At 39.9% G+C, this 27,547-nt stretch overlaps 1 protein-coding gene across 1 annotated transcript in view; it reads right to left on the bottom strand.

Moving 5' to 3' along the window:
* ALK (ALK receptor tyrosine kinase) overlaps nt 1-27,547 on the bottom strand; it is a 319,157-nt gene that overhangs the window by 96,305 nt on the left and 195,305 nt on the right. Inside the window, exon 5 of the mRNA XM_086460670.1 lies at nt 5,043-5,170. Within this exon, the coding sequence (XP_086316796.1) occupies nt 5,043-5,170 (128 nt within the window). The remainder of the gene's footprint in view (nt 1-5,042; nt 5,171-27,547) is intronic.

The raw sequence follows: 27,547 nt of genomic DNA, 5'->3' as shown, positions 1-27,547 counted from the left end.
GTTTTTGGCACACAACCTGATATCAGAATAATCAGTCATACCTCTTGGGAGAGCAGAGGTGAATGGGGAGGAAGGTGGTTGCCAAAGCATTTGGAGGTAAATATTCTTAAAATAGTAAGGCTTTTCCAAATGCCTACTTTGTGAAATTATATCCACAGGAAAACCAGCTCAGTGGTATAAATAGCATAGGCCACTCCAAGGAAAATGCAGCCAATCTGCCTAATTTTATTTTTTTAAATGAAGGATACGCAGAACTAAATCCAAACATACTGAATAACTCTCATTGACTTCAATTAGCTCTGGATCTATCCTCTGACTTGATAAGCTCCTTAACTGTGGCATTAATGCAAAATGAATTTCTGCAGCTTTGCTTACACAAAAATGGCCTAGATAGGCCAAGTAAGTATTAGGGTAAATGTTGGTCGTAAACCTCAAATAGAGACAACTAATTCTGAAATTTAAGACTACTTTTATTATTTATTTTTTGTAATCATGTCTATTTTTCAGTTTTATAACAGCAGCACAATACTGACTGTGCTCGCTGTTCTGTCCACCTGCTTCCCTCAATTTTTGGACAGTGGTGGATCTCCAGAACATGTAAGATGACATGGTTGGTTCCACTGAAGGTACATGTCTTCTCTCCACTGTCCCATAATTACAACTAAGCAAATAATTCATTAAAAAATATTGACACAATTAAGTTAGTGGCTTCATAAATCTTCTGTAAACATCTTGAAATTTTACTCAAGTGAAACTTACTTAGAAGTTATACAAAATTTTTTATGAATTAATTATTAACATCTAAACTAGCTGTAAGTATGTCATGTTGGACTTCAATTAGAAACCTGTGTTTACATTTTTCACAGTGAGAACAACCAACCACTGGAACAACTTCCCCAGGGAGGGGTGTCCCCATTACTGGAGGTTTTCAAGATGCAGCTGGTCAGGGTGCTAGGTAACCTCACCTAGGCTCCTTTTCCCACAAAAGGTTGGACCAGATGATCTTCTGAAGTCTCTTCCAACCTCGGCTGTTCTACAATTCTATCAGATACACTGATATTATTTCAGTTCTCAGTTTGGAAAAGCTTAACTTTTCTAGGCAATTTTCTAGTAGGAAGCATCAAGAACTCATTTTGAAAAGGGCTCACTGGTATTTCATTAAGTTCAGTTAACCACAACATCCTGTCAGCAAATTAATTTATAAGACAAACTGCAGAAAATGAGCGTATGTGGGAAAACTGAAATCATACATATTCAGGTTTTGTCTGAATACACAAAAACATCATTTTAGTAATGATTCAGATACATAAGTAATCCTGTTTGGAGAAAGCCGTTATTGATTTCCTGCAGTTGATTCATAAATCTGTTGCTAGATTATTTATCAAATACAATCATGAAAAACTCTATCTGGCAGTTGCTCATATTTCTTCATACATGTTGCAAATCCATATGCTTACTCTTCCCTCACTATCTCTTTTTCCAGTAAAATTACCTTCAGGTCTTCACATTTTTTTCCTTTCTTGAGAGGTCTCTGCTTTGGATAAAGGATTTTGCTTTCAGTACAACCTTAACTTCAACTTTCAGAAATTTGCATATGTATTATAACCATGAGATCATTACAGAACTCACTACTTACAAGCTCCAAAGGTAATGAGTGTATTTCTATGTAGATACTTTCAGTATCTACTGAAGCTATTGCTGAGTGGACAGAAGCATTATCTTAAATCAACAACACACAGTTTCTCCCCTCTCCAAAATAAATATGTTTTTTATGTTGCTTACTGAGCTTGAAAACTTGAAAGCTAAGTGCTTCCTCTTGGACAGGCTGCGTGTCTGAAATAACTGCTTTTAACAGCCTCAGAGCATCATTAAACCTTTAACATGTTTCAGAAGCATTTGATCTCCACACCCCTAACTTAAAAAGTTACTTAGAATTGGTAAATCGAACATTGCTAAGTAAAACAACGTCTTGTCATTTACTTGTGCTTACTATTTAGTACTTCAATTAAGACTTTTGGAAATAAGTTAGCAAATTAATTAATTTACAACTGCAATAAAAAATCAGTAAGAAACCCATTAAATATCATTAATAAGTCAATACATTACTTAGGAAATGAACTCTATTTTTATTACTAGAAATTACCATCAACTATAAAATGCCACTGTACCAATTACTTTACTTGTAGAAGGAACAAAGTCTTAACTGACATTATTAAATCAATATATTACTCCTCTGCAATTCATAATTCTTTTTTTCCTTTGGATACTGCACTTATTTAAATAATAAGTTGTAAGAAAGAAAATTAGATGATCAATAGTTTAGGTTTTACACACTGACAAACACAATCTGCTTCACATTTAGGACAGTAATTGAAAGTCAATTGGCTGTAGGATGATGGGCAATGCTACCTGTTAACCATCCTGATTCAAAACCTAGAGAAGTTCAAGCAGCCTTTCTATCGACTGTAGGGACTTTCTGATTGGAATCTAATCCTATGGTGCAGGAATATTTTCAGAAAAAAAAAACAACAAACAAACAAAAAAAGCAAGCACTTAGCACATGTCAAGCACTAAAAAGCCCTTAAAGAATGAAAGCCAGAGGATGGAGTGCACGGGAAGAACGGTGGTGATGAACTACAGCAACGATAAGAGATGCACCAAATACAGTTTTGGCAATCCTGAGCACATAAAACAAACCCCAAAAACCCCAAAAAACCCCACAACACCCCAAAAACCCAAAACCAAATGAAACCCTTCAATCTGTAAGGGCTTTGCTTTCAAGCTAATCCAATCAAAACTGATTATATGATGTGAATTGGGAAATGCAAAAATTTTCAAGTGACATATCGTTTTGATTTACTTACCTGCTACACTGTTGAATGAAGAAAGGGAAATGTGGAGGACAATTAAGACAATGCAATGATAGAGTTATGCTTCCACTTAACAATTTGTAGTTAGATGGGATATGAATCTAGAATTTTTAAATTTAGAATTAAAAAAAAATCAGAATTTTAGTCTGATTTCTAAAAATTTGTAATTCCCCATTCGATCCCAAATAGGCTGTTACTTTTTCAGTTCAAATGCAATAAAACATATCATCTTTTCCATGATTAAAGAACTCAAAAAATGGAATTCCCAGCACTCAAATAAAATCCCAACCTCAAACTTCTACCTTCTTCAAGTCAAACCTGTATCCAACTATGGAAATGGTACCCTAATTTCCCAAGATTGTCTATGCACCTTAACTTGTGCATATGGTCTTCAAAAGGCTTAGAAAAATTGGGCTGAAGGCTTGTCAGTTTTTCTCAGATATTTCTTTCCCAAATTCACAAATGTTTTAGGTGCTTCAGTGACATTAAGGTATCCAAGTAGTTAAGCTGCCCAAAGGCTTCTAACAGCTGCTGAAACATTAGATTTAGATTAATCTTTTCTTACTGCTTTCCCTATTTTCTCCAAGCCTAAGATGCCACCCACAGCTGCTCATCACCACCTTCTTTCTCATAAAAGGACAGAGTACCACATCTTCAGCTGTGTACAAAAGGCTTAGCGGTTTCAACCAACTGAAAAAAGAACAAGTGGTTTTATTCCCTGGTGGTATTATTCATACATTGTGTCCTGTAAGCAGAGCAGGGGAGTAGCCAGTTACTACAAATCTGTAGACAAAAATAGGAGATTTGTTCCTTCTTTTGCTCACAATAGAACTCAATGAATTCAGCAACTGACATCTGTCATCTGCAGAACAGTGCCCAGTATTGGTAGGAGCTCACTCAGCCAACATTATTCTTTCACTCAGCTGACTGTCTGCCACCTACAGGTCTCCTTCAAGCACTCCCAAGAGAAGAATTCATATACCTTCATGGGACGTGAATATCTCCCATAGTCTGTTGTAAAATTTGTTGCAATGAGTTACAAAAGCACTGTGGATTCAAATCACTTCTGTCCCATTCACTTTTTTGTTTTGGGGAGTTGAAATACTGTCTTTTCAGCCTTAGAGAGATGCCAAGATGCATTCCGTACATCAGCAGCAGAACAGGCACATTCTGTCTGAACATGCCATTGCTTTCACCACAATGGCAAGCTGCTCCTTGTTGGAGCTTAGAGATCACCTTTATGTATGGGCAGTGCAATAAACCCCTGAATACAACTGGCCTTCATGGAGAGCAACATAAATAACCAAAATAATGTATATTCTCCAGCAGATTTCCCTGTCCTAGACAGGCTGAAAAGAAGGACATGCAGCTCAACTCAGCAGTACTCCAAATAAATAAAATAGACAAAAGGTAACTTGTTAAGTGCTATAAGTAATAATATTCTTCACTGACATACCACCTAAAGATTTCAGTATGATTCACAAGCTACATAAAGCTGGTAGAATGAAAATGCAGCTGCTTCTGGCATGAAGCACTAAATTTACATACTTTAATTGATAACAGGGCTTGTATTTAAAAAAGTAACCCCCATTAAGGCTGCCCATTATTAAAATTCCACACACTACATTGAGCTATTTGGGGTTACTCAGCAATAACTGCTTTGGAACATTGCCAAAGGCATATTATATTAGAATCAAGTTTTCCAGAGTTGTTTAAAAAAAAACCAAACCACAAACCAACCCTAAAATTTGTTACCAGGAACATCAAAAAGATGTCTCACAAACTATATCTGTCTAAGAACCACTCATCTGTTCTACTTTCTACTGCAGAAAGTGAAGTAATTGGGATAGGCATCTGGCAAGCCAGGATGAATACTGCTTTGATTCTCCCAAAATGAAAAATTAAAAAAAAAAAATGAAAATTTTCAAAAAATGAAATTCTTTCCAAAGAGAAAAAACTCAATTTCCTTCGTTCAAGAAGTTAAAAACTTCTAAGGTAACATTAAAAAAAATGCTTCCCTGGAAGGGATCCTTTTTTTTTTTTTTTTATTTAAATGATTGATTTGACAAGAAGCTTTCATTCTATGAAGGTTCTGTAAGAGCCAGAAATCATGCTCCTCTCCAAAAAGGCATCAAAAGACTACGAGCTAGAAGCAATAAAATACTTTGTTACCTGTACTGCAGTTCTTCATCGCAAAGGAATCCACAGCTGCTATGCTCTTGTTCCCATTAGCAACATACTCCAGTGAGATCCGAAATGGTTTCTCTAGATGTCCAACTCTCCTTTGAAGCAACACCCATCTGGTCTCATCATACAGCACGAGGAAAGAACAAAGGAGAAGAGCAGTAAGAAAGGCTACTTTACAAGGACCAAATCTCCCAAAGCAGCAGCTCCACATATGACTAGTCATACTGTGCCCCCTAGCCCAGCCCTTGCTCCCCTCACAGTGCCCCATGGTCAGGGTCTTTCCTTCCCATGGATCTTATTTCCACCCAGGTAAGATGTGGAAAACTGAGCTAAATAGTAGCTTATTGCTCTCTTCTGTCACACTTCTGTGCTCCCAGATTTCTCACAGATGTCTGCCTCCTGTTTAGAAGAAGCCTAACTTTCTTTGCAAAGGAAGCTGTGAAATCTGTAGCACACATGCACACTCCCTCTAAATATCACTCCTCCTGCTTCTCACTGGCAAAGTCTCTGAGTCACTCAGGCAATAAGCCAGTCTCCAGGGCTTGCACAATAGCTTAATTCCCAGCACTGCGTCGTCGGTTGAGGTAACACTTTGCTTCTAATGTAGCTGGCTGCAACGTCTACACACGCATGAAGCACTACAAGTAAAATATGCCATTTCTCCTCCTCACACTTCCTCCCCACCCCTGCTTCCCAAACAAACAAAAAATCCCACCAAGTAAATCAAGGAAGTAAGGAACTGGATTAGTAGCCCTGGACACAAACATCCACACTCCAAGAATGTTTCTACTTAGTCTGTCTGTTGCCAAGAAAAATGAGAACAAAAAGTCTGAGCTTAATTTACTCTCTGAGATGCTAGAAGACATCAAGGCCTGGTTAACATTCATTTTCTCCCCTCTGATCAGCTGTGTCTGCTGCTCCACCTGAAACACCTTGCCAGGCAGCACAACTACTCCTAGACCCTCAGCTCTTACACATCACCCTCTGATTTAACTTTCAAATGTTCTGTATCCAGCAAGACATATGTAAAGGAAGACAGTAAAAATATAAGTATCTGTCTTTTCCCCAACATACCAGAATTCTGATCTGCAAGGAAAACTTCAAGGAATACAATACTTGTATGATAGCATGCTCTGGCCCATTTCACCTTTCATGCTTGGGCACAGACTGTCAGTAAAAAGCACTTGTTGACACCATTTGCGAAGGGCTGCTTCCCAAGAGGTGTGTATTACTCCAGCAGCGATACAGAGCCCATCACACATTTCACCCCAGTTTATTCAGTGCCTGCTTACTAACCATAAACATGGTCAGAGACAAGAGATTCTGTAAAGCCACTCAGTCACTACTAATCCACTTTTTCACATTTCTTCTGTTACAGAAAAAAAAAAAGATGCAGCACCAAGGCAGAAAGATCTCTTTGTAGTGTACTGTAACTGGTCAGCTGGAGCCAAAAAAGACCATAGGGGTCTAATAAAGCCTATTAGGAAATGCTCTTTACAGCTCCAGCTGCAATTTTTATAAGATGAGAACAGAAAATTATTGCGTTTCCTTAAGTTGCTTTCAAACACCAATTTTAAGCATTTTTGAGGAAGACTGTAACTATTGCTAGTCAACATAATGAGTCAGGGGCAACACATTTTTCATTGCTCTCACAACAATGTTTCCTCATCAAGTACCACCCCCGCCCCCCGGCGTGTGGTTTGTGCTTGTACACAGGCTGTGCACAAGAACACATTTTTCCTGGGGAAGGGAACCCACTGGAACAGATGCTCTGAACAAAAGAAACTACACAGTTTATCTGGCATCATACCAACAACCTCCTTCTCCAGAAGTACGCCAAAATTTGGATGCAATCAAGTTAAGACACACTTCTGAAAGGAAATATAACATACGTGTATGACATTTGCAACAACCATCACTTGTGCCTGCTACAAGCATGGATCAGTTCCAAATTGCAGACTATAGACTGCTACCAGCTAGAAGACTTTTCTTTGCTCCAGAGGCAGATACACTGTTTATCTCATTTGGGACATAACATTGTCATTACACTCCACTGAACTGGACTAAATTCCCAGAAGGCAAGGAAGCTGCCAACAGGTATGTTAAGAACCTGAAGAAAAGTCCTAAGCAAGGGCTGCATGAAGACCCTGTCAACAGCTAACACAGTTCAACTTGCAACTCAGAAAAGCAAACTCTGCTTTTTAATGATTTACTAGTTTTCTTCTGCCCTCCTTTTCCAGCAAGAGTGAAACAAGCCTAAATTTAATTTTCTGTTTACAGTTACTTTCATTTCCCCACCTCGTCTTTTGATTTCTGTGCTCGAGGTTCCTGCTTGAGAAGGGGATGTCATCCTCGCTTCTTTTCCATCCCTCTCTCTCAAACAGATAAATCTGCTTTTACTGAAATTAAATAAAATAAAGCATTGAGAGTATTTTCAATGCCTAGCTTCTGTGTGCATTATTTCTTTTGATGTCATCTCAAGTTAGGTATATTATAGGGATTAGAGGATACGAATTTCCCTATAAATAGAGTAAAAAACCACCCCAGATTTAATTTTCGTTATGAAATACAGAAGCATCTGTATGTCATGAAAATCGTTCTCCTCAGCTTCAGAAGACTGATGGATTTTAATTCCAAGTACACAGTGGCTCTCAACAATGATTTCCATTTCTGTGCTACTGCTAACCCTCTGGATAAATAGGCCAGGAGTTTTAGGAATTGCTTTTCTGAGTTACTGGTGCAATAACTTTATTTTGAAATTCTCAGGCCTCTCATAGTTTACCACAGAAACTTTATTAACTCCCAGAGCTGTTGCCAAGCACGTATTTTATATCACCGCAATACAAGACTGGAAAAGGCAGACTCACTCAAGTCCAGATTCATTACAAAATACATTCATATTTTGTGTACAAATTCCTACAACAGATTTTCTGAGATTCAAAGATTCATGTGAAAAGAAATCCCAAGTATCAGCCTTTCTTCAGAGATATGAAAATAAAAGAGCTAAAGATGACATCAACTCATGGATTTATCAGGGATACCAAAAATAGCTACTGGATCAGTATAGAGACGACGGGCAAATTCAGATGGGAGTCAATTCGGCCGTCATTCCATGGCAGAATAGGTACTCTGATTTCCAGACCTTTCCCTACAACACCTTGTATTTAACAGACCCATACTCATTTGCAGATCCTGTACTACAGGCTGCCTGGCAGCAGCAAGATCTACTTCAGCATGACTGATATGCATTAGATGTCATTTAGTAGCTTTATTAAATCTCTATTAGCGGCCTATATGTTACAAATCTCATTTTAGAAAGCATTTACAAGGTAACAGAAAAGCTACGTCAGTCATCTTCTGACATAGAGGGTGAAATACCAGGTGTGGAACCTCTTCATACTGAAATCATGCTTAACCAACCTGATAGCTTTCTATGGTGAGATAATCAGCTTGGTGGATGTTGCTTATCTTGACTTTAGTAAGGTTTTCAATGCTGTCTCCCATCCCATCCCATCCATGGAAGTACAGACTGTGTAAGTGGGCAGTGAGGTGGACTGAAAACTGGCTGAACTGCCAGGCTTACAGGGTTATCATCAGTGGTACAAAGTCCAGCTGGAGGCCAGTCACTAGTGGTGTACCTCTGGGCCAATAGTGGGGCCAATACCATTTTCTGTCTTCCTTAATTATCTTCCTGGATAATGGGACAGGCTGCATCAGCAAGTTTCCAGTCAAGATGGGAGAAGTGGTTGGTACACAGGATGGCTGGGCTGCCACCAAGAGGCACCTTCCCAGGCTGGAAGTTCAGGCCAAGAGGAACCTCATGAAGTTCAACAAAGGGAAATGCAAAGTGCTGCCTCTGGGGAAGAACAACCCCTTGTATCAGCACTGGATGGAAAGCAACTTTGCAAAGAAGACTTGCAGGTCCTGGTGGACAAAATATTGAACAGAAGCTAGCAATGTGTCCTCAATGACAAGGAAGGCCAATAGCTTCCTGGGCTGCACTGGGAACAGCAGATCGAAGGGGCTGTTCTTCCCCTGTATTCAACGCTGGCAAGACATATTGGGAGCACTAGATCCAGAGTGGGACTTTCCAGGACAAGAAAGACATGAACTTACTGAAGTGAGGCCAGCACACAGTCACAGAGCTGATAAAGGGACTTGAGCACCTGACATATGAGAAGAGGTGGAGAAAACTTGGATCATTTAGCCTGGAGAAGAGAAGGCTCAGGAAGGATCTTATCAATGTTTACATGTTATGGGAGGATGGAAAGGAGACAGAAGCAGATAGTGGTATCCAACGAAAGGACAGCAGGCAAGCACATTTTCTTGGATTGAAAGACATGAAATTCCATTTAAACACAAGAGAAAACTTGCTTATTCTAAGGGTGATTGAACACTGGAACAAGTTGCCCAGAAATCTTATGGAGTAGCCATCCTTGGAGATATTCAAAACCTGGCTGGATGTGGCTCGGGGTAGCCTGCTCTAGCTCACCCCACATCGAGCAAGGAAGTTGGACTAGTCAGTCTCAGAGGTTCCTTCCAACCTCAATCATTCCAGAATTTTCTGAAACCTAGGTCCCAAAAGCAAATTACAGCAGATAACAGATTGCTCCTGTTACCCTCTGCATAACCTCCAAGCACTCTAGAGAGTGATGAATCAGACTGGCAAGCTGACAACTGCAAGGACAACGGCATCAGATACTGTGCACATAGCTATCACCTCCACACAGCCTTCAACATCAAAACCTATTTCTACCACAACATTTGCCATAATAACCACAATGATGTCTCTAGATACTGCCTCAAGCAATAAAAAAGACCACAGTTTAAGATCTTAATTTAATCCTTTATGCTGTAAAGCAACATACTATAATGTATTTTTTAGGCACTGCTCAGTGTCTTGATTCAGCAGGCCAGATGCACCCAGCAGGACCTTCACTGAAGCTACAGTAAGCAAAAAGGTGCCTCAGATATGTAGAATCTGCTATTTAGACAGAAACTAAAACTACCATGGTATTCAGTGACAGAGTAGCTCAAAAAATCCTATATCCAAATATTTTCAGACTTCAGACAAGTTCAGACCTGGATATATTATCTAGAGAGAATCAGTTGCTTAAAAAAAGCCTGGGCAACACCCAGAGTTTCTCTTACAAGGCTGTATCGCTCCTCTCCAAAACAGAATATGCTGACAGAATCTGATCACCATACAAGGGCTGGATTCTCAAACAACCTTCTATATACTTACTTACACTCTTTAACACGAAGGTATGCTAGAAACCACCTTGGGCCTTGCACAGCCCAGCAAGGGTTAGGTGTTAAAACCTGAACAAGCCAAAGTACTTCTCTGTAACCTAACCTTTCTTAAACCTCCCACCCATGACTCAGTTTGCCAGCTACCAGGTTTTGCTCCTCTGCTTCTATTTCACATGTAGTTACACAGTTTCAGAAGCCGTAAGTTTTCATGGAAACTTAATTTCCAAGAGATATTTATCGTTTAGACACTCTTCAGTTGTTCATGCCGCATGTAGCTTCAGGAGGAACACATTCTTGACTAATTCTAATCAATATACTAATGCTTTAGATGCCATTTTGCATGCTCCTCTGGGTAATGCCCGCACTGATTAATTGCAAGTACAAGTCAGGATTCTCTCTTACAGGCAGTGAATCAAAAAAAAAAAAAAAAAAGTGTGCAAGAACTCTCAAGTAAAGTCTCAAGCCAGAACACCTGCATGCTGCATTTGTCTGTCTTCATGGATAAATGATTTTGAATCCAATTAACATATACATACTCATTGGGTGCTCTTTCATCCTGCTAAAGAGGGGCTTCAAAATGCTTGATTCCAGAAAGCTTTGAGACTTTGGTCTTGACATCTCATGTACAGCAACCATCTTTGTGACCATTCCCCAGACATCCATCTACATCTGGAAGGTAGAATTAATCTTCAGGCCATCAGCCAGACAGACACCTGTGTTGCCACCTGTGTCTTCAGTACAGTGTACTTGTCAGTTTGCACCAGCCCTTAGGCATAAGTTAAGTTTCACCTAGAACACATCCCAGCCTGTCTCTGATAAAGCCATTGCTTTCTCACATTTAAAGGACAAATTGAAAGCAAAAATCTTCAACATATGAGAAGAACATGGAAACAACTAGCAAAAAAAACAAAGAACCAACCCTTAAATCCTGTTGCCTTACATATAGTAAGTGAGGGCTAAATGGACTTCAGCTGTGGCTTGGGAATTGAAAAGCTGCTTAGCCCTTCCTGGGTCATGATTCAGCTTCTGTGCTCCCAGCAGCTATTAACAAGAGGCTAAGGGAAGACAAGAACTTTGAACTATTCCCTTTCCTTAAGAAAAAAGTTCTCTGAATTCAAGCTGATTTGCTCTCTCATCTCCACTCACCGCAGAAAAAAAAAAAAAAAGTGCTATTTAACAGACTCCTCATAACTAAGTTGAGTTACGGTGTGATTTTATTTCTCCAGGTCCAGGCTTTCTCTCATCTAAAATACTCCTATTGTTACCAACACTTATCATGGTATGCCTGGGAGGAAAATGCAACGAATCTCAGCAAGGACTTAGTTTTATCTCTTTGGTAAAATGTTCAGCTAACTTTTGGGAATTACAAAATTAAATAGCAATAATAGCAGCTGCATCAGAGTATTTCACATTGAAATCCACCTGTGGCACGATAAAGGTAGTGAAAAAATTAGAAGCTGATTTTTGAGAACGAAACCTTGTTAAAGGCAGAATTAAAAAATTATCAGTAGGAGTCCAAAAGAGAATTTTTCCCCTTTACTAGATTACTTGCTGAAAGAATATAACTTTCACCATCCTGCATACCATTGCATAATTATACAGGAGCTTATAACAGGTTTTAATCTTGCCGCCATACTGCTCCAGACTTTCTTTTGCTTCAGCAGTTAATGGGCACTACACAAAGGAAGAACCAGGCTAGACCTTTTCAGGATGTAGCAAACAGAAAATTAAAAAGTGTTTTCAAGAAGACGCCAATACAATTCTAAGACATTGAAGGAGAAAGAAAATAAAATGACCCATAGGAGGTTATGTGAACTCTTTTCTCATTAGTTCAAACAATACAGTACACTGTCCTGTAATTACTTTTAATTATCAGCTTTAAATTAATTTTAGTTTACTGATCTTAGAATCACTTAAAAGACGTCAGGGCCTGCATTTGATGCATGATGATATAGTCTTGAGAAGAATTTACTTTCTAAAATGGAAACAAATAAAGTTACTGTGTATTAATGCAAGAGATTATTTAACATTAAAGAAGGTAATTCTGGATGTGCAACGCAGAAAGTTTGCAATGAAAACTCTTCTGCTCACCGATCATTCTACTTAATACAAAGTATTAAAAATGGTATACATTTTCTTCTATTGATTCCATGCCAGTTGTCTTTCTACCCTTTTCTATGGCCTTTTGCATAAGCAAGACATAACTGTTAGTGATAGGTTAAATACAGATTAAGACCTTTATTAGTGTCATTGGATCAGACCTTTAACATCCCTGTGACTGGTTGCAAGAATGCTTCCCTGCCCTTCCCTCAAAATGCCTTCAGAAGATGGCTTAACAAAAATTTTTCCATAAAAAAGATTAAGTAATTGTAACTTATTTTCTTTCCTTTTAGTCTTTTAATGTTTTCAAGATAAAACTAATAACACCACCACCTCACCACCCCAAGAAAATGCTCTCTAATTCTGCTAGAGTTGACCAACGAGTCAGACACAGTGTGTAATCACCTTCTGTAATCTACCTCCTCTAGACCAACAAGATTTTGGCTCCAGACTGCAATGATACTGCCTCACCTGTGCTGGGAAGGAAACTAACTCTACCCTCCTTTTAGGACTGCAATGCTGGGCTCTTCTGTACAGCTACACTACTGAGAATTGTACAACTGGGGAGATACCACATGGCAGAAATTGCTTTAGGTTTCACTGCAGCCTCACAATTAATTCTAATTCTTGTGATTACAAATGGGAATCTTTTAACAGAATTTAATACAGACAGAGGCCCTGGAAGAAAGAGCACAGGAACTGCAGAGGGATTCAAATACAGACAATGAAATGAAGGATACTGTATGGTGGAGTGCAAATGTCTTTCCAACAAAATAATCTGGCACCTTTGCACTGGAATGTAACCCACTAAATTGAAGGGTTATTATTAGCTCAGCTTTCCCTTTTAAAATGTCTACGGAAAGAGTAACCCAGATACTTACAGGACGATTTTTGTTACTGATCATTCTGAAACTTAATGCTACTGACGTGCTAAGAAGCTCATCTTAAGCTTCTCAAAAGCTCTGTTAGCCAAGTGGGGCTGAGACATGAGAAAGCATTGTTGATTTTTAAACGACAGAACAAATTAAAATAATTTGCCACTTCATCACATCCAATAAACAGTTCTGAGTTTTTCATTGGAGCTCCCCACTGACATGACATGACTAATCACTCCAGTAAGAGACCACTGCAATTGCAAATACAGTACAGCTAAACAACTTGCCCAGAGGAATATGTGCATCTGGCACTGAACTTTCCTTTCTGTTCCCCAGTTAAACTATGCAAGGCGGAAATTTCTTCCACCTCTTGAGAAGTACACAGTTGGAGGCACTCCTGGGATGCTACAATTAGTAACTGTATTCGAGATGTAGCATCAAAACTGATGTGAAATGAACAACAGCTCAGCACACCTTTCTGATGCACAATGGCTCTTTAGCGTCACCTTCTCATGTAGTCCTCCCCCTGTTTGCACACAAGCTTGATTACATTTGCTTTAATGAAACTAACGCTGACAAAAAGTGACGTTTCACTGTATGAAACCAAATCGCAATAACTGCTGGCAGCCTGTAAACCAATGCAATCCCAGGAACACTTAGCATTCAAACCATTACACGCTTATACAGACCTCACAGACCCTCAGCAAAGAAATCAAATACCTCATTTTTCAGGTGGGTGAAAAGAAGGCACAGGAAGGTTGTATGACTCATTTAGTCAATAACTAGATGGCAGAACTAGGATCAGAGATAAAAATTTCTGATTCTTATTCCTATGTCCTAATCCACTGCATCATGCTGCTTCTGATGAGGGCAATTAAATTTCATGCTTCAGGGAATAACTTAATTGTCTTTGAGGATCAGAAGGAAATTCCATCCCTTCAACCCAATGTTCAGCACTGCTTAGGTGTGCCAAAGAGTAGTTTTCATTTTTTACTTAAATATTGAAAGTAAAAAATAATCTAACCTTAATTACAGTAAAGTACAGTCAAGGCTTCAGAAAGACAGGATGTCTTTTCAAAGAGAAAAGTAGTGGCAATGTATTCTGAAATAACTGAGTTCTCAACAGCCGTGTCTGGGAGACCGATTAAACTGGGATTTTTACCTCAGCACTCAGCAATGGATTTTCATGACACAGCCAAAGGGAAGCACGAATATTGAGGCTGCTCACCATCTATACAGTGGAGTAAAAGCCATGGAAGATTTTAGGTTCAAAGGCTGAAAGAGTAGATGAGAAGGAAGGCTTTACTTAAGGGAACAGCTGTGCTTAACTCTGCATCCTTTCGGGATAGGTTACAATTATCTAGCAGCTTTAATAACCTAGACTTCAAAACAAGGCATCAATATATCCAAAGAAAGATTAAGGACTGTATGGATCATAAGGTTCAGAAGGATTTACAGAACATCCACGCCAGGCATTCCTGCCTACTACAAGACAGTCCCTAACCTTCTGTAAGAGGCTCCTAAAAACCATTCATCAGGTCAAACTCCATAAAAAAACAAACTGTCTGGTTAGGAAAAAACAGCCTGAATGGATTTCAGAGATTCCCAGAAACCAAAAAGGCTGGCAGATAACCCTCAGCAAATGCCACCTTTCCCATAACTTCAGCTATTCATAGTGTTTGGCTGCAACACAGAGGCAGCCATATGATTGCATTGGCCATAGGATGTGCCATATGCAGTGCAAAACTGGTAAGTAAATAAAAATAGTATTTGCACGTGGTGCAAAATAAATTGAAGTGAAATGTCTCCCATAAACCTGTACAATACAGAAGATATCTATACGTAAGTAATGTGAGGGATACCATGAAAGGAAATTACATAGGTGACAACAAAAGACTTATTTCCTGATGAACAACTCCCTCTTCCAATTTATTTTGCTTCCTTCAGACAGACTGTCTGTGCTTATCCTATACCTGGGGCTAAATGTAACAGTCGCTCCATCAGCAGATGAACTCTCACCAGTCAGGGATGAGAATTGGGAAAAAGGAGAGAAGACCCGTAGGTGAAAGTACAACAGATTTAACGAAACTACCACCAGTACAAACAGAAAATATTTAGCTGAATGAATAGGCTGTTGTCAGAGTAGCCTTTAGTAGAAGCAGAGGAGAAGCAGGAGGAACCCCAGCAGGAATAACCTCACAGGAGCTCCCTCTCCTCAGTAAACCTCCTCCCTTTATAATAAGCAGAACATTAGGCATGGGCTACACCTGTAGCTATCTCAGGTCAGCTGCCCTGGCTGGCTTGAGCCTGCCTAGCATGGCTGGGCTGGGATTCTGTCCCAGCCAAACCAGGACACAGACTTTTGAAAGAAATGACTCATTATGCAGGATCTGAATGGGGAAAGATGAGGCTTCGAATGCAGAAAGGTTGTGTCCATTATTGGTTATGTAGTGGGTATTATAAGAGTTACCCTGTTGGGGAAGGGGGCCTTTGAATAGTACAACTCAACGCTGAATGAAGAAAGATGTAAAAAAAAAAAAAAGAGAGTGACTAAAACAATCACCTTGTCAGCGTACTCAAAGAAATGGAACTTGGGATGCCAGTATCTACTCGTCAGAGCAAATGGCACATCAGAAGTCAGGCAGCCTGTACCACCTAACAACTTAAATGTCAACTTTAAAGAGAGAGAAACGCCATGAAAGCGAGGTTTGCACAGCTTTCAACATAGGAGCAGTCACAGCAATGCTATCGTAGTTGATAACAATGTCCTCGCTATCTTACTGCATTTGGAATATACAGGACTATAACATCTGCTGTGTAGGTCCAAATAGAAGAAATGCTGCCTACAGTCAAGTCTAACCTTTGCTACACGTGTTGAGCCTGTTTCTGTCCCACTGATGTAATCTCACTCACTGAGTACTGGTCATTTCTGAGAAAGAGAATTGCAGCAGGCCATGCTGAACATCCAGAAGGGAAACCAAGAGTAGCCAACCACATCTGCCACTGCATGGAAATACATGTTTAAGCCACTGTCTGGGATCTCAACTCCCCAGAACTTGGAGTGCAGAGATGTTTTATTTAGCTTGGCATACATTTCCCTGTTAGTCTCAACATTTGGCATACACACTTCCTTTAAGCATAAATAAGAAAAGGCTTGACAAGGAACATGCATAGAAAACAGACTCCACAAGACGTTCTAGTACAATTTACTGGCTCCTTGCAGTCAAATAAAAAAGGTACCTAAACCAAGAAGCTCATTTCCTTGGGTTAATATTGCCAATGAAATGAAGGTGTATTTGAACAGTGATTTTAAAACAGCATGAAAACTTGATGACTGTCTTTAGTGTTTACTGATAAAGAAATGCCTTTTCAGGCATTCCCAAAACAGCAATCCTGCCAATGTTGTTCATCTCAGTATCTCATTAAATTGTTTTTCAAATTCAAGTAGTCTTTTTTTTTTTTTTTTTTAACTTCATCAGTAATTGCAATTCAATAATGTTTGCTGGAATAGCTCTTCCCTTCAGACACCATTCTGGGAAGGAGATCATGCACTGCAGCATCCTGGAAAGCTCAGAAACATGAACTCGGACTCAAAGACCCTGTCTTGCTTGCAAACTCACCTGTATTAGGCAAAGACTGGAAAGAAAACCATTCCATGATTCCCTCACAAAGCAGAAATGGGAGGAAAGGTCCCTGCTATGATATTCCAGTATGACATTAGGTACATTGTGACATTTCTTCAAACTGAGGTATAAAAAGGTATACTTGGTGCCTGAGGATATTGCAAGACTCAATTAAGTTAACAATACCTAGCTCAGTGGAAAAGGACAAATTAATCCAGGCACCCTTCCTAGGGTCTGACTTAAACCCGATTTTGAATACATAAATGAAACTCTGAACAAGGATGAGTTTTGCTATATGAGCCTGCAATAACCTTTGAGCACTTCAGACAGCAAAGGCGTCAGGTAAGCAAAGTATCTGTGCAGGGGTACATATTGTCAGCTCACCTACAGGGAGCACAAACTGGGTAGCAACACCAGGACTGTAATTCCTGACATTAATCATCTGCTTCATGTCACATCAAGAGGATTTTTCAATGTACTATTTTCTAGGACCGTTTCCTCACCATTCCTCCTCTCCTGAGTGGAATACAACCATAACCTGAGTGCTGCAGGCTGACGGGAAAGACACAGTAAAATCTCCAGCCCTTTCTTTCCTCCCTCACTGCTTTCCCACATGGGCTGCCTGAGTACTTGCTTCAGAGTAGGATTTTGCCTTTTTCATCAAAATTTAGATTTATTGACTCTCTAAGTCTCACGATGACCTCTAATTCTCCCTAACAAACATAACCACAAAGCTCTCAGGCTCCATATCCGCCAAGAACAATCAATACTGTTGAATAAAAACCAGCCTATAGACCACAGCGGCCCTTGTCTCTGCCTAGCTCAAAGGTTTTATGCAGTTTCAGCTTGTTCTTGGGTGAACCAACTCCCGGGAAATTAAGAGTTCAGATGCTCCTGCACAACCCTTTTTGCATGGGTAAACTGCCTCAGGATATATCGAACTCACAAGGATGTTAAATCTGCCTGGGTCTGTAGGATATGCTGAGCTGAGCAATGGGCTGGAAGGAAGACACCATTATGCTAAAGCTTTATCAGAGCAGTCAAGTGATTGCGTTTCAGTCAGTAACTCCATCTCTGCCGCAACCCTACTGAATACATCCATGTTAGCCACTGCCAGCCGCATCCTGGCTTTGCCATTAGCCCACACTAAGATGGCTTTCCACTGATTAAACGCATTCATCTGACATGATGACAAACTCTTCTGGACAGTAATTCAGAAATGGGCTGAATACAAGGATAAGGAAAAAGAACGGGTAAGGAAGGTATACCGAGAAAGACTATGGGTACACTTGAGCTTCTGTCGACTGCCTGAAGTTTTCAGGCATTAACAAGGACTGCATCAGCAATTTAGCCCTTTCACTGCAGTCCCAAGGCAAGAGAGAAATGGTGGGGTGCAGAGAAACCACTGGCCTGGGGCCTTCATGAATTAGTGTGGACTTCTCCCCACGCTCTGCTCATGTACAGCATAATTTCAAGAGGATCTTCTCTGTATGTGCAAATTTAAAAATCAGCGCAGAATATAACACTAATGACCTTTTGGCCTAGTAATATTTTATATTCACTTGTAGTTTAAGTCATTGTGAATAACAGAGAATTAGGATGTCTGGTTTTGTAGGTAAAGTGAATCTAGTCCAAAGAGCGTTATGGCCTAAGAGCAGCCTTCCCCCCACCCCCTCCCTTTTTCTTCTCCTTTTAAAAACTGAGACAACACACTAAAAGCCATAGCAAATTCTCTTCATTAGTTCTATCTAGCAAGTGGCTGTGTTTGAGATTCACATCTACCAAAAAGGCCCAGAACATGCCACAGATCCATCAACATTTTCAAAGGTGAATGAATAAAGTACTTAGAAAGCAGAGCAGCTGTTTCAATTATAGCATTAGCAGCCCAAGCCCTAAGCACTCAGTGCTCCTGAAGCCTAAGGGTGGGTAGGAACAGAGCCATCTCTATGGATTATAATTAAAAGACCAAGGCCAATTGCACATTCAGAGCAAACAGGCAGCAAATGCTTCGGTTGCAGTTGGTCATTTTCTGTTTCAGCCTTCCAGATTTTTTTTTTTTTTTTTTTTTTTTTGCTTCGCAAATGTGAACAAACCCCTTTTAGAGTATGCCAAGTGCAAGCAACTCCAGCATTCCCATCCTGCTGTTCATAGGTTTTGCAATTTCTACTTAATGAAAAAAAAAAACATTTAGGCACCTTCTCCTCTCCCCTCCTACTTTCACAGGGACAAGTTTGTACCCTGAGGCACTTAGTGGATGCAAAAAGTTCATTTCCAAGCAGGTAATGTCCCATGTAAAACATTGCTTCATTGAAAGAAGAGAAATGGTGAACCTATGTATTACATTTCATGTCTGCTGATGTGAGCCACGTAAATTCAAGAACTTGCCTTACAACTTTTGTTAGTCAGACATCCAAGTTCTCAGACAGCAACAATTATACAGAAAATAATGGAATTGGCTCAAAAGCACACACAGAGGTTCCTCCCTTGAGGGAATTTCTGTTCAACCACACACAATCGAGGGGACAAACCAAATTCAATTTTACTAAACTCCAACTAAACAAAAAGTCAGTTTTATACCTCTGACCATACCAATAGAACAGCATAAATAAAGTAGTTACTTCTGGAACAAGACCTGTCAGCATTTTAACAGAACACTAGAGCATAATGTAATTCCCTGAGCTTGAACAAGAGGTGCTAGGGAAAGGCACTCTGAAGTTCTCAACATACCATTAAATAAAGCTTCATGATGTCCACGGATGATGAAAGTGGGGAAGCAGACACACAACACACAGGAGTCCACCACAAGATTCTGCTAAAGGCTCACAGAAATTGCAGCCTGAGGTCAAAGCAGTGGATGTGGCAACCTGTCTAAGCAGCAACACTCTTTCTCTTCTGCTAGAAGCCCTGAACTCTGTCTCCATAAACATCCCACTTCAGTTAACTCAGACATGAATTCTACCAGTAGAAGAAAGATTTCTCAACCCTACAACCACACGGGGAGGATTAGTTTCCAGCTACTTTGAAAAGTAGATGTTAGATGAACAGCTTAGATAATGAAAGTATGGACTGGAGCATCTGACATACAAAGAGACTGAGAGAGCTGGGATTGTTTAGCCTGGAGAACAGAAGGCTCAGCTAGCATCTTACCAATATGTACAAATACCCTGCTTTGGCTCTGCTTTGAGCAGGAGGGCTGGACCAGATGATTTCCAGAGCTGCCCTTCAACCTCAACTGTTCTGTGATCCTGCACAGGTAGAAGATGCTCCACTGGCTAAAGATCTCTGTCTTCACTGCTGTTTTCTTTAATAAAGCATGCTGAACTGCTGGTGCTCCTGGATCAACGGTACTGGAGACTCAATAGTAGCCACATCTTCTATTCTTCTTTTTCAGATATAGATTCAGAGCTTCAGTTGAATGAACCTAACTTGCACTGAAACAGGATACATGGAAAAGAAAATCCATATTATTATCAGCTTATTGAAGCAATCTGTGCTTTGCTCTTGTTGATGTAGGCCTTGAAAATGCAAAGAGCTAAAAGAGCATCAAATTATTAAGGAAGCTTCTGTCGAATGTTTCAAACCTCGCTCCCCTCTGAAATTAATTTCAGAGGGAAAGAACCATTTTCCTGTTAAATGTGCAAAAGTTAGTAAGTCTCAAGCAGCCACTCCCTGGAGGGAAACCCTTCAGACCCTATTAGACATTCTGCTCTGTGCTTGGTTTGTCTTGTACTTTGTTTTTCTGGTCACTATTCTCTATGAATAGAGTGGGAAAGAAGAAAGGAGAAAAGGTTATTTCTTCTTGTTACTTTGCGTCAGCAAAGGGCAACATTCAAAACTCTGAAACATACACACCTCCATAAACAGGGCACTGAGGAGTATGGGAAGATCATATCCAGGCCAGAAAGTTCATCTGTTGGTAAGTGAGACAATGAGCAGGAGCCAGGGAGAAGGACAGAAGGGCAGTTGGAGAACCATAGCACTGGCAAACAATGAATGAGGCAGAGTACAGACAAGCACATGGGTAAGAGCAAGATGGCCAAACTACATGCAACAGCACCAGCTGCCTCAGACACGATGCCCCAGAGGCAGCCAAGACTGTGTCCATATTCTCACTGTGACTGTAGTTTGTGGTTCACAAGATGGGAAAACAGGTGCTCTTTGAACACTTCTGCATGAAAACAACAGCCTAGTGCCAGACAAACAAAACAGTGTATTTAAATACTTGAAGACCAGCACAGAACTTCTGCCTCAGCCTTGTATTGTTTTCCCTTTCCTTCAGCCCTTGGGATATCAGGGTACAGCCATGAGTCAAGAGGAAAGAAACACTCTTTGTGCTATTTAGCGTTCTCTAAAGGGCACTAGGCAATCCGTGAAACATTTCAGGAAGAAAGACACTGGAAAAAAAAGGTAGTCATCTTTCTAGGGTGGAAAACTGAGCTGCACAAATTACAGACCAGAGGAGACCTCAGTTGTTGTTCTTTTCCTGACATAATCTTTACAAATTATCCTGTACTTACAACTTTCACAGAAATATCTCTTACTATCAGAAAGAGCATATAACTCAAACTTGAAGGTGTGAATCAGAAATCCTCTCTAAAAATGCCCGAGGAAAAAGATACTGTAACAAAAGGAGTTTTAATAGTGAATTACAACATCATCATTTTCTGGGAAATGGGGGGACGGAGATGGGGACCCACAAGAAAGGAAAAGAAAGAAGAATGGGGACAAGGTGAAGACAGCAGATTAAAGATAGGACATAGCCTCCTGAAATAAGCAATCTGTGTAGAAATGGGTGAGACTAGTGAACTTCATTTCATTTGAAGAGAGGAAAAAAAAGAATTCCATTACAGTGGAGAGACCAGAAAGGCACAAACTAATGCCCCAGCTCTTGCAATCCTAGTGATTGTTCCCAGTCTTATGTTCCTAACTTTAAGTCATATGTTTTAACTCAGCCAAAAGCTGATGATGATCAAAAGCTGTTTGCTTCTAACAGCTTTTTAGATTCAAAGAGTTCAGCAGGGTCAAAGCCTTCCCCCCTCCTCCTTTTTTATTTCTTTTTTTTTAAAGATTTTTTTCTAGATTACCAACCCTGGTACAGGTTTTTACCCTCTGAGGACAAACTGGATTTGGGTGTTGGACTACCATTACAGCTGTGTCTCTAAATTCTGCTGGAAGAATACCTGCTAAATATGAAAAAGAACCCAACTATTTTTATGTGAAACAACTACAAAATTAATGCAGGTTCAATAATCCCTCATTTCTAAACTTATCCTGAAGAAAAGGTAATGGCAATATGTGGATTATGCATCAGCAAAGTAAAGTCAAGGTATCAACAGAGAAAGGCATGTATGGAGCTAGGGCAGCTGAGGTGACACTCAAAAGAAGTCAAGTGAGGCACACAGAGAAGGAAAACTTCTGGAGATAGGAACAAGTGACACACAGAGACCTAATCACAATAGACAAGGATGCTGTATTCATATTTGTGATGTCTGATGACGTACAGAAGATGAAGATTCTTACCCTAGCTATTCCTTCCCCATTTCCGGGTGAGGTTCTCTTGAAAATCATGCTGGGAGTCTGTGCAGACTGTGAAGACTAAACCCTTTTCTTGCCACTTAAAATTATTCCTGTAGTCTATGGTTGAAATATACTGGCATTGCAGGAAGACATCTCTGAATAAATGGAACACTTAGTCTCCAAAGAGGCTAGCCACTTAATGCATTAAAAACAGCTAAAAAATGCCAGAAGCATACTAAATGTCTGCAGCCTTCAGAGTCATGCCTGAAGAATAATGAAAATGTGCATGACCCTGCTTCTGACCAGATCTAGGATTACCACCAGCTATGCTCTATTGCACCAACCACCACAAGAGGGGTAATGACAACTTTGGCAAGTATTTGTACAAGTTTCCCATAAACGTTCAGATTCGTATCCAAATTCTTCTTCCTTATCTGAACAGATTTACCCACCCTTAGCCCTGATCCAGAGAAAGTTTCTTGACAGGGCCTTTGGAGTGCTGTAACAGAGTTTTCTTCTAAATTGTTTTTCTTACATGTATTTTCTTCATCTCTCTTCACTTGCAAAGAGCAGAGAACTAGAGCTGAATCATTTCTATTCCACAGAGGTGGGTTTCTGTGGGAATAATGTAGGAAAGCAACAGGTGGCCAGAACAGCACTTTTCAATGTTCTTTCAGCTAAGCCTGCTAAGAAAGTGTGTGCAAGCTGACAATGTACAGCAGCTGTGTCCAGCCTGGGCTAGACACTACAACTTGAAACATTCAACAAAAACTGTCAGCAGCCAAACTTAACACACATTTGTGAAGTTTTCCTTTAACAACCCCACCAGTAACGCACTAGGAATTCCACTGGTCAATTACTGCGGAAAGGACTTCAACAGTATTACTTAGCCTTACAATCTGGTGTGGAATTAGAGTTGAAGTCACCATTACCATCAGAATTTAGTCTTTCAACCAAACACATTAAAAGTCTGAGCTGCAGATGCATCCTTCTTTTCAGGGGATGACAATGGAAAGTTGAGCTGTAACTCTTCTGGCAGTACAGATGTCTCTTTATAGAGAGTCTGGATGGGAGAGGGAATTCTCATCTTCCAAAGCATGTGAATACGCATGAAAATAATGCTATAATACAAAAAAATAACTATTAAACAGTCAGAATAATTTTTCACCGGAGCTTCTCTATTCATAACTGTGTCACTCCATACCAGAATGAGAAGCAGGTATTTTCAGTAAAAGGGAAACTCTAACAGAAAAGAAAAATTGCATGCCATGAACAATTATTTATGCCTAATCGGAGGCTCCTGACATGTGAGGATTCCTGGGTTCCACAAATTTGTATTACAGAGCAAAATAGAAGCCTTGAATCTCAGCTTTCTAAAAAAGGAGCAAAATTAAAATACGTAAAATGATATATCAGTGGGCGTTTAGCATTATTTGGATAGTTCCTTTAGATCCTTCAGGAGTCAAACGTGTACTAGCAATTACAATTTTCTTTGCTATTCTAAACAATAGATAACTAAGTATAGGTATGTTCCTACAGAAAGCCTCAACGTAATTTCACAGAAAAAAAATGACACAGAACTTCCAAAACAGGCAAACCATGAAACTGGCAAAACTTGGTTCAAGTCTGGATTCCACTAAATCAAAACAAATATTGTTAGCTGTCTATATTGCATTACAAACAATAATAGTTTCTAATAATATTGTTATGGCAAGAGTCCCCATACAATGCTGAGTTTGACACATCACTTTTCTTATAGCAACCACATGATATGGTCTTCGAAAATGTTATGTTGTTGGTAGCTTTGTGATGCAATTTATTCATGGGTGAATTTTGGCCAGCAAGCAGACTTCGCTCTTTTTGATTTTTTCCAACATCACTTCTCAGCAGAAAACAAACTGCTTCCTGGGGCAAGGACACTTGTACTTTGATTAAAATTCTGTGAAAAGATTTTCAACTTATTGTTTGAGCCTACCTCTGCTCAAAAACCCATGCTGTAGGATTAAAAGCAATTTCCTGAGCGTAAATTCAGGGTTCATATCACCGACTTCTCCTTTAACAAAAAACTAACGTGGAAAGCTTCAGTATCATTTGCTAGCTTGCCAAGACAGCCATTTATGACATTTATTTGGTGCTTTTCATCCAGAGTTACAAAAGCTCATTCCAAATCGGTGCTGGGTATGAGCACACTGCTGGGTTAGCAAAAAGTTCCACCTTTCACACTCTCTGGTGGGCAACTTCTCACCTTCCTGTACCTGACCGCATGCAGTCAAAACAAGAGGCTGTTGGATTTCATACCTGAGCAGGCATCTGGAGAGGCGAACCACCCTGTGCTCGGCATGGGCTCAGCAGGAGGCATTAGCCTATTGGCACAACAAGCTACTCAAACAGCTCTGAGGTAGCTGCAGCTGGTAAAAGCATTGCTCCCTGGGTTGTCCCTGCTCCATCACCTTATCTCTCAGGCAAGATGCATAGTAACTCCTCACACGTTTCTTGTTGTACAGGATGCTTCAGAGTTTTCCTACTGTTACTCAGCTTTCTCAATGGCAATTCTCATTCTGTTTCCTTAAAAGAGTATTAGAAAAAAAAAAAAAATTGTATCTTCTACCTTTAACAGCCTAGCAAGTAAATCTGGTGACAAGTGAAACAGACTGCAAATTGCAGTTTGAGTTCAAAGCAATTACCTTTGGATCAGACATCCTCTAGCGAAAACAAAATGCTCATTACCTGTTTAAATGATGGTTTAATTGTCCAAAATTTTGAAATGCTTATAACTTAAACCTCAAGGTGCTTTATTTTTTGCACTGTACATAAAAATGTGCAAGTCTTGAGAGCACTGCATAGACACACAACTACTTCAGTAATTCAAGTCTGAGTGTTTGTGTCCTATCCTTCTGGTCCCATCCTTCCCCTTCTAACTCAGGGAATAACAACAACAAGGTTCAGATTGTTAAAACTTGCAAATATTAACAGAAAAAGAATTGAAAAATATTAAACATATGTTTATCAAAAATATCATCTGGAAGATGAAGAAAGTGCATTTTCTGTCTCTAGTCAAATGCATGCCACAAGCAAAAGATACTGATTTTACGACTACCTCAAAAGACATCTTAAATGGTCTTCAAAATAAGGAGACAGAAAAAGAGGGTGGGAAGAATTCATTTCCATTAACAGCACAGTAATACCCCGATGCTCTAACCAAGCCTGAGGCACCTCTGTGTGGAAAACATGGTAGAGACACTGTGAGGATACACCTGTCCCAAAGCACTTGAACTGCTTGGAGGAGCAAAGAAAAGGCTGCACATCTCCTTTCGCTCACAATTCAGTACTGTCAGAAAGCATGTATTGGCATTGCTACTTCTCACATTTTCATCAGCCATCCCGTTTCAATTTGAAAATCTAGTCAAACCGATGCTGCTATTTCCCCAGCTTTTATTTGAAAGCAGAAAATAATTTGTAAAGTTTCACTTCGAGGAAGCTTTATGTGTAAGCTCTGGCACAATATTCTCAGCCTACCTCTGTCATTTTCATCTTAGTTGTGCCAGACTGACAAGCCTGGCTGTTATCTTCAGAGCAACTGCAGACTAGAGGCAGTGCTACAAGTATTTGCTCATTGCCCACCAGCCTGACCCAGTTATGACCTTAACAGCATCTTTTCATTAAGAAGCAGAAAGCAAGGTTGGTATCCAGCATCTCTTTATTCCTTGACCTACCCATTCACACTGCAAACAAGAGTGCGAAGTAACGTCAGGTGTAAGGGAGATGGCTGTGATCTGGGCACTAAGCGTAGGCTTCTCAAAACCAGGCACTGAGATGCACTTGAACTTTACCCCAGATGAAGTCAGGGATGAGCACACCTGCTTCGCTGGGCCAAGAGTCAGACAAGTGTTCATACTTTTGAAAATCCTACTTGGGTTCATTAAGAGTTATGCCAAGTTCACCAACCAATTTCAAAACAAACTGAAAAGCCTTTGGACAAAAAGAATTTTTGATCCATGCAACAAATGATCAAATGTTCAAAATCTTTCCATTTTCTTCACATAAAGAACACATTATTTCAATTTTCTATTTCACTTCCAGTTACTCTAACCTTTATCAGGTTTATCAGGGAACAAAGAGCACACCAGCTGATCCTGAAATTCACCAAAACACCCATGATCAACCAAATCAATCCATTAAGTGCAGTACCTCATACATCTATGTGGCACTTAAGCGTCCACCCACATACCAGCAAAACAACATTAGTCATAGCCTTGACACCTTCTAAATCCCTCAAAGATCATTTGCAAACTGTGGCTTACAGCAGCAGTATCTTGTGGCTCTTCAATGTAAGGCACTTAAGAATCAGACTCTTCCAGCCCACAGCAAAAGTACTTGTGCAGTGAAATACCACATGTAATGTTATGCAGCGTGGCCAAAAAAGCGAAGCACTCATAGGATGTTAATTAGCTCTAATTGAGCCAACGTCCTAACCTTTGTCTGACACTAGTGTGCGCTTTCTTTTAAACCTTCTCAGTGAGAAATCCCCTTGTAGGTCATCCACAGCCAGTCCTGTAAACACCTCTCTCCATCAGATTCTCTTACAATTAAATATCAGAGAGGGCACCTGCTGTGCATGTTTCCCTCTGTATAATTCTGTGTTCAAAAAGCCTTCTGTTGTTAATCAGCGCTGATTACCAATCTCTTTGGTGGTAATTGGGGTATCATGCTGCAAACCACAGCTCTGGGAGAATACAAAGTTTCAGTAAAGGGCATGACCATAATCTCAGCTTCTGATCCACGTGGATCGACTCCAGCACCACAACAGTTAGTTAATGCTAACAGTACTATAATTTGACAGAATGAAAGCAAATTTTGTCGCTTTACAAAGCAATAGAACATATCTTTCTGTAACACATCTTGCTTAAATCCTCAGGGCAGTGTCCCAAAACCAGAAATTTGATGCTGTCAGTGTCAAACTCAGTTAGTGAGTGAATGTGCTGGCAAACATAGCTCCTGAAGCCATCAATCAGACAATGCTTCTCTGCTTTTTTCAAGTTTTGATTACATCATGAAATTTTTACATCTTCTTTTCCCTCAGAATAAAGGGCGTATGTTGAAGAATTCTTTTAAAAAATATTTT

Source organism: Leptosomus discolor, chromosome 2, assembly GCF_034619465.1.
Source record: "Leptosomus discolor isolate bLepDis1 chromosome 2, bLepDis1.hap2, whole genome shotgun sequence".
Taxonomy (NCBI): domain Eukaryota; kingdom Metazoa; phylum Chordata; class Aves; order Leptosomiformes; family Leptosomidae; genus Leptosomus; species Leptosomus discolor.
This window is presented reverse-complemented; position numbering and strand designations above follow the sequence as displayed.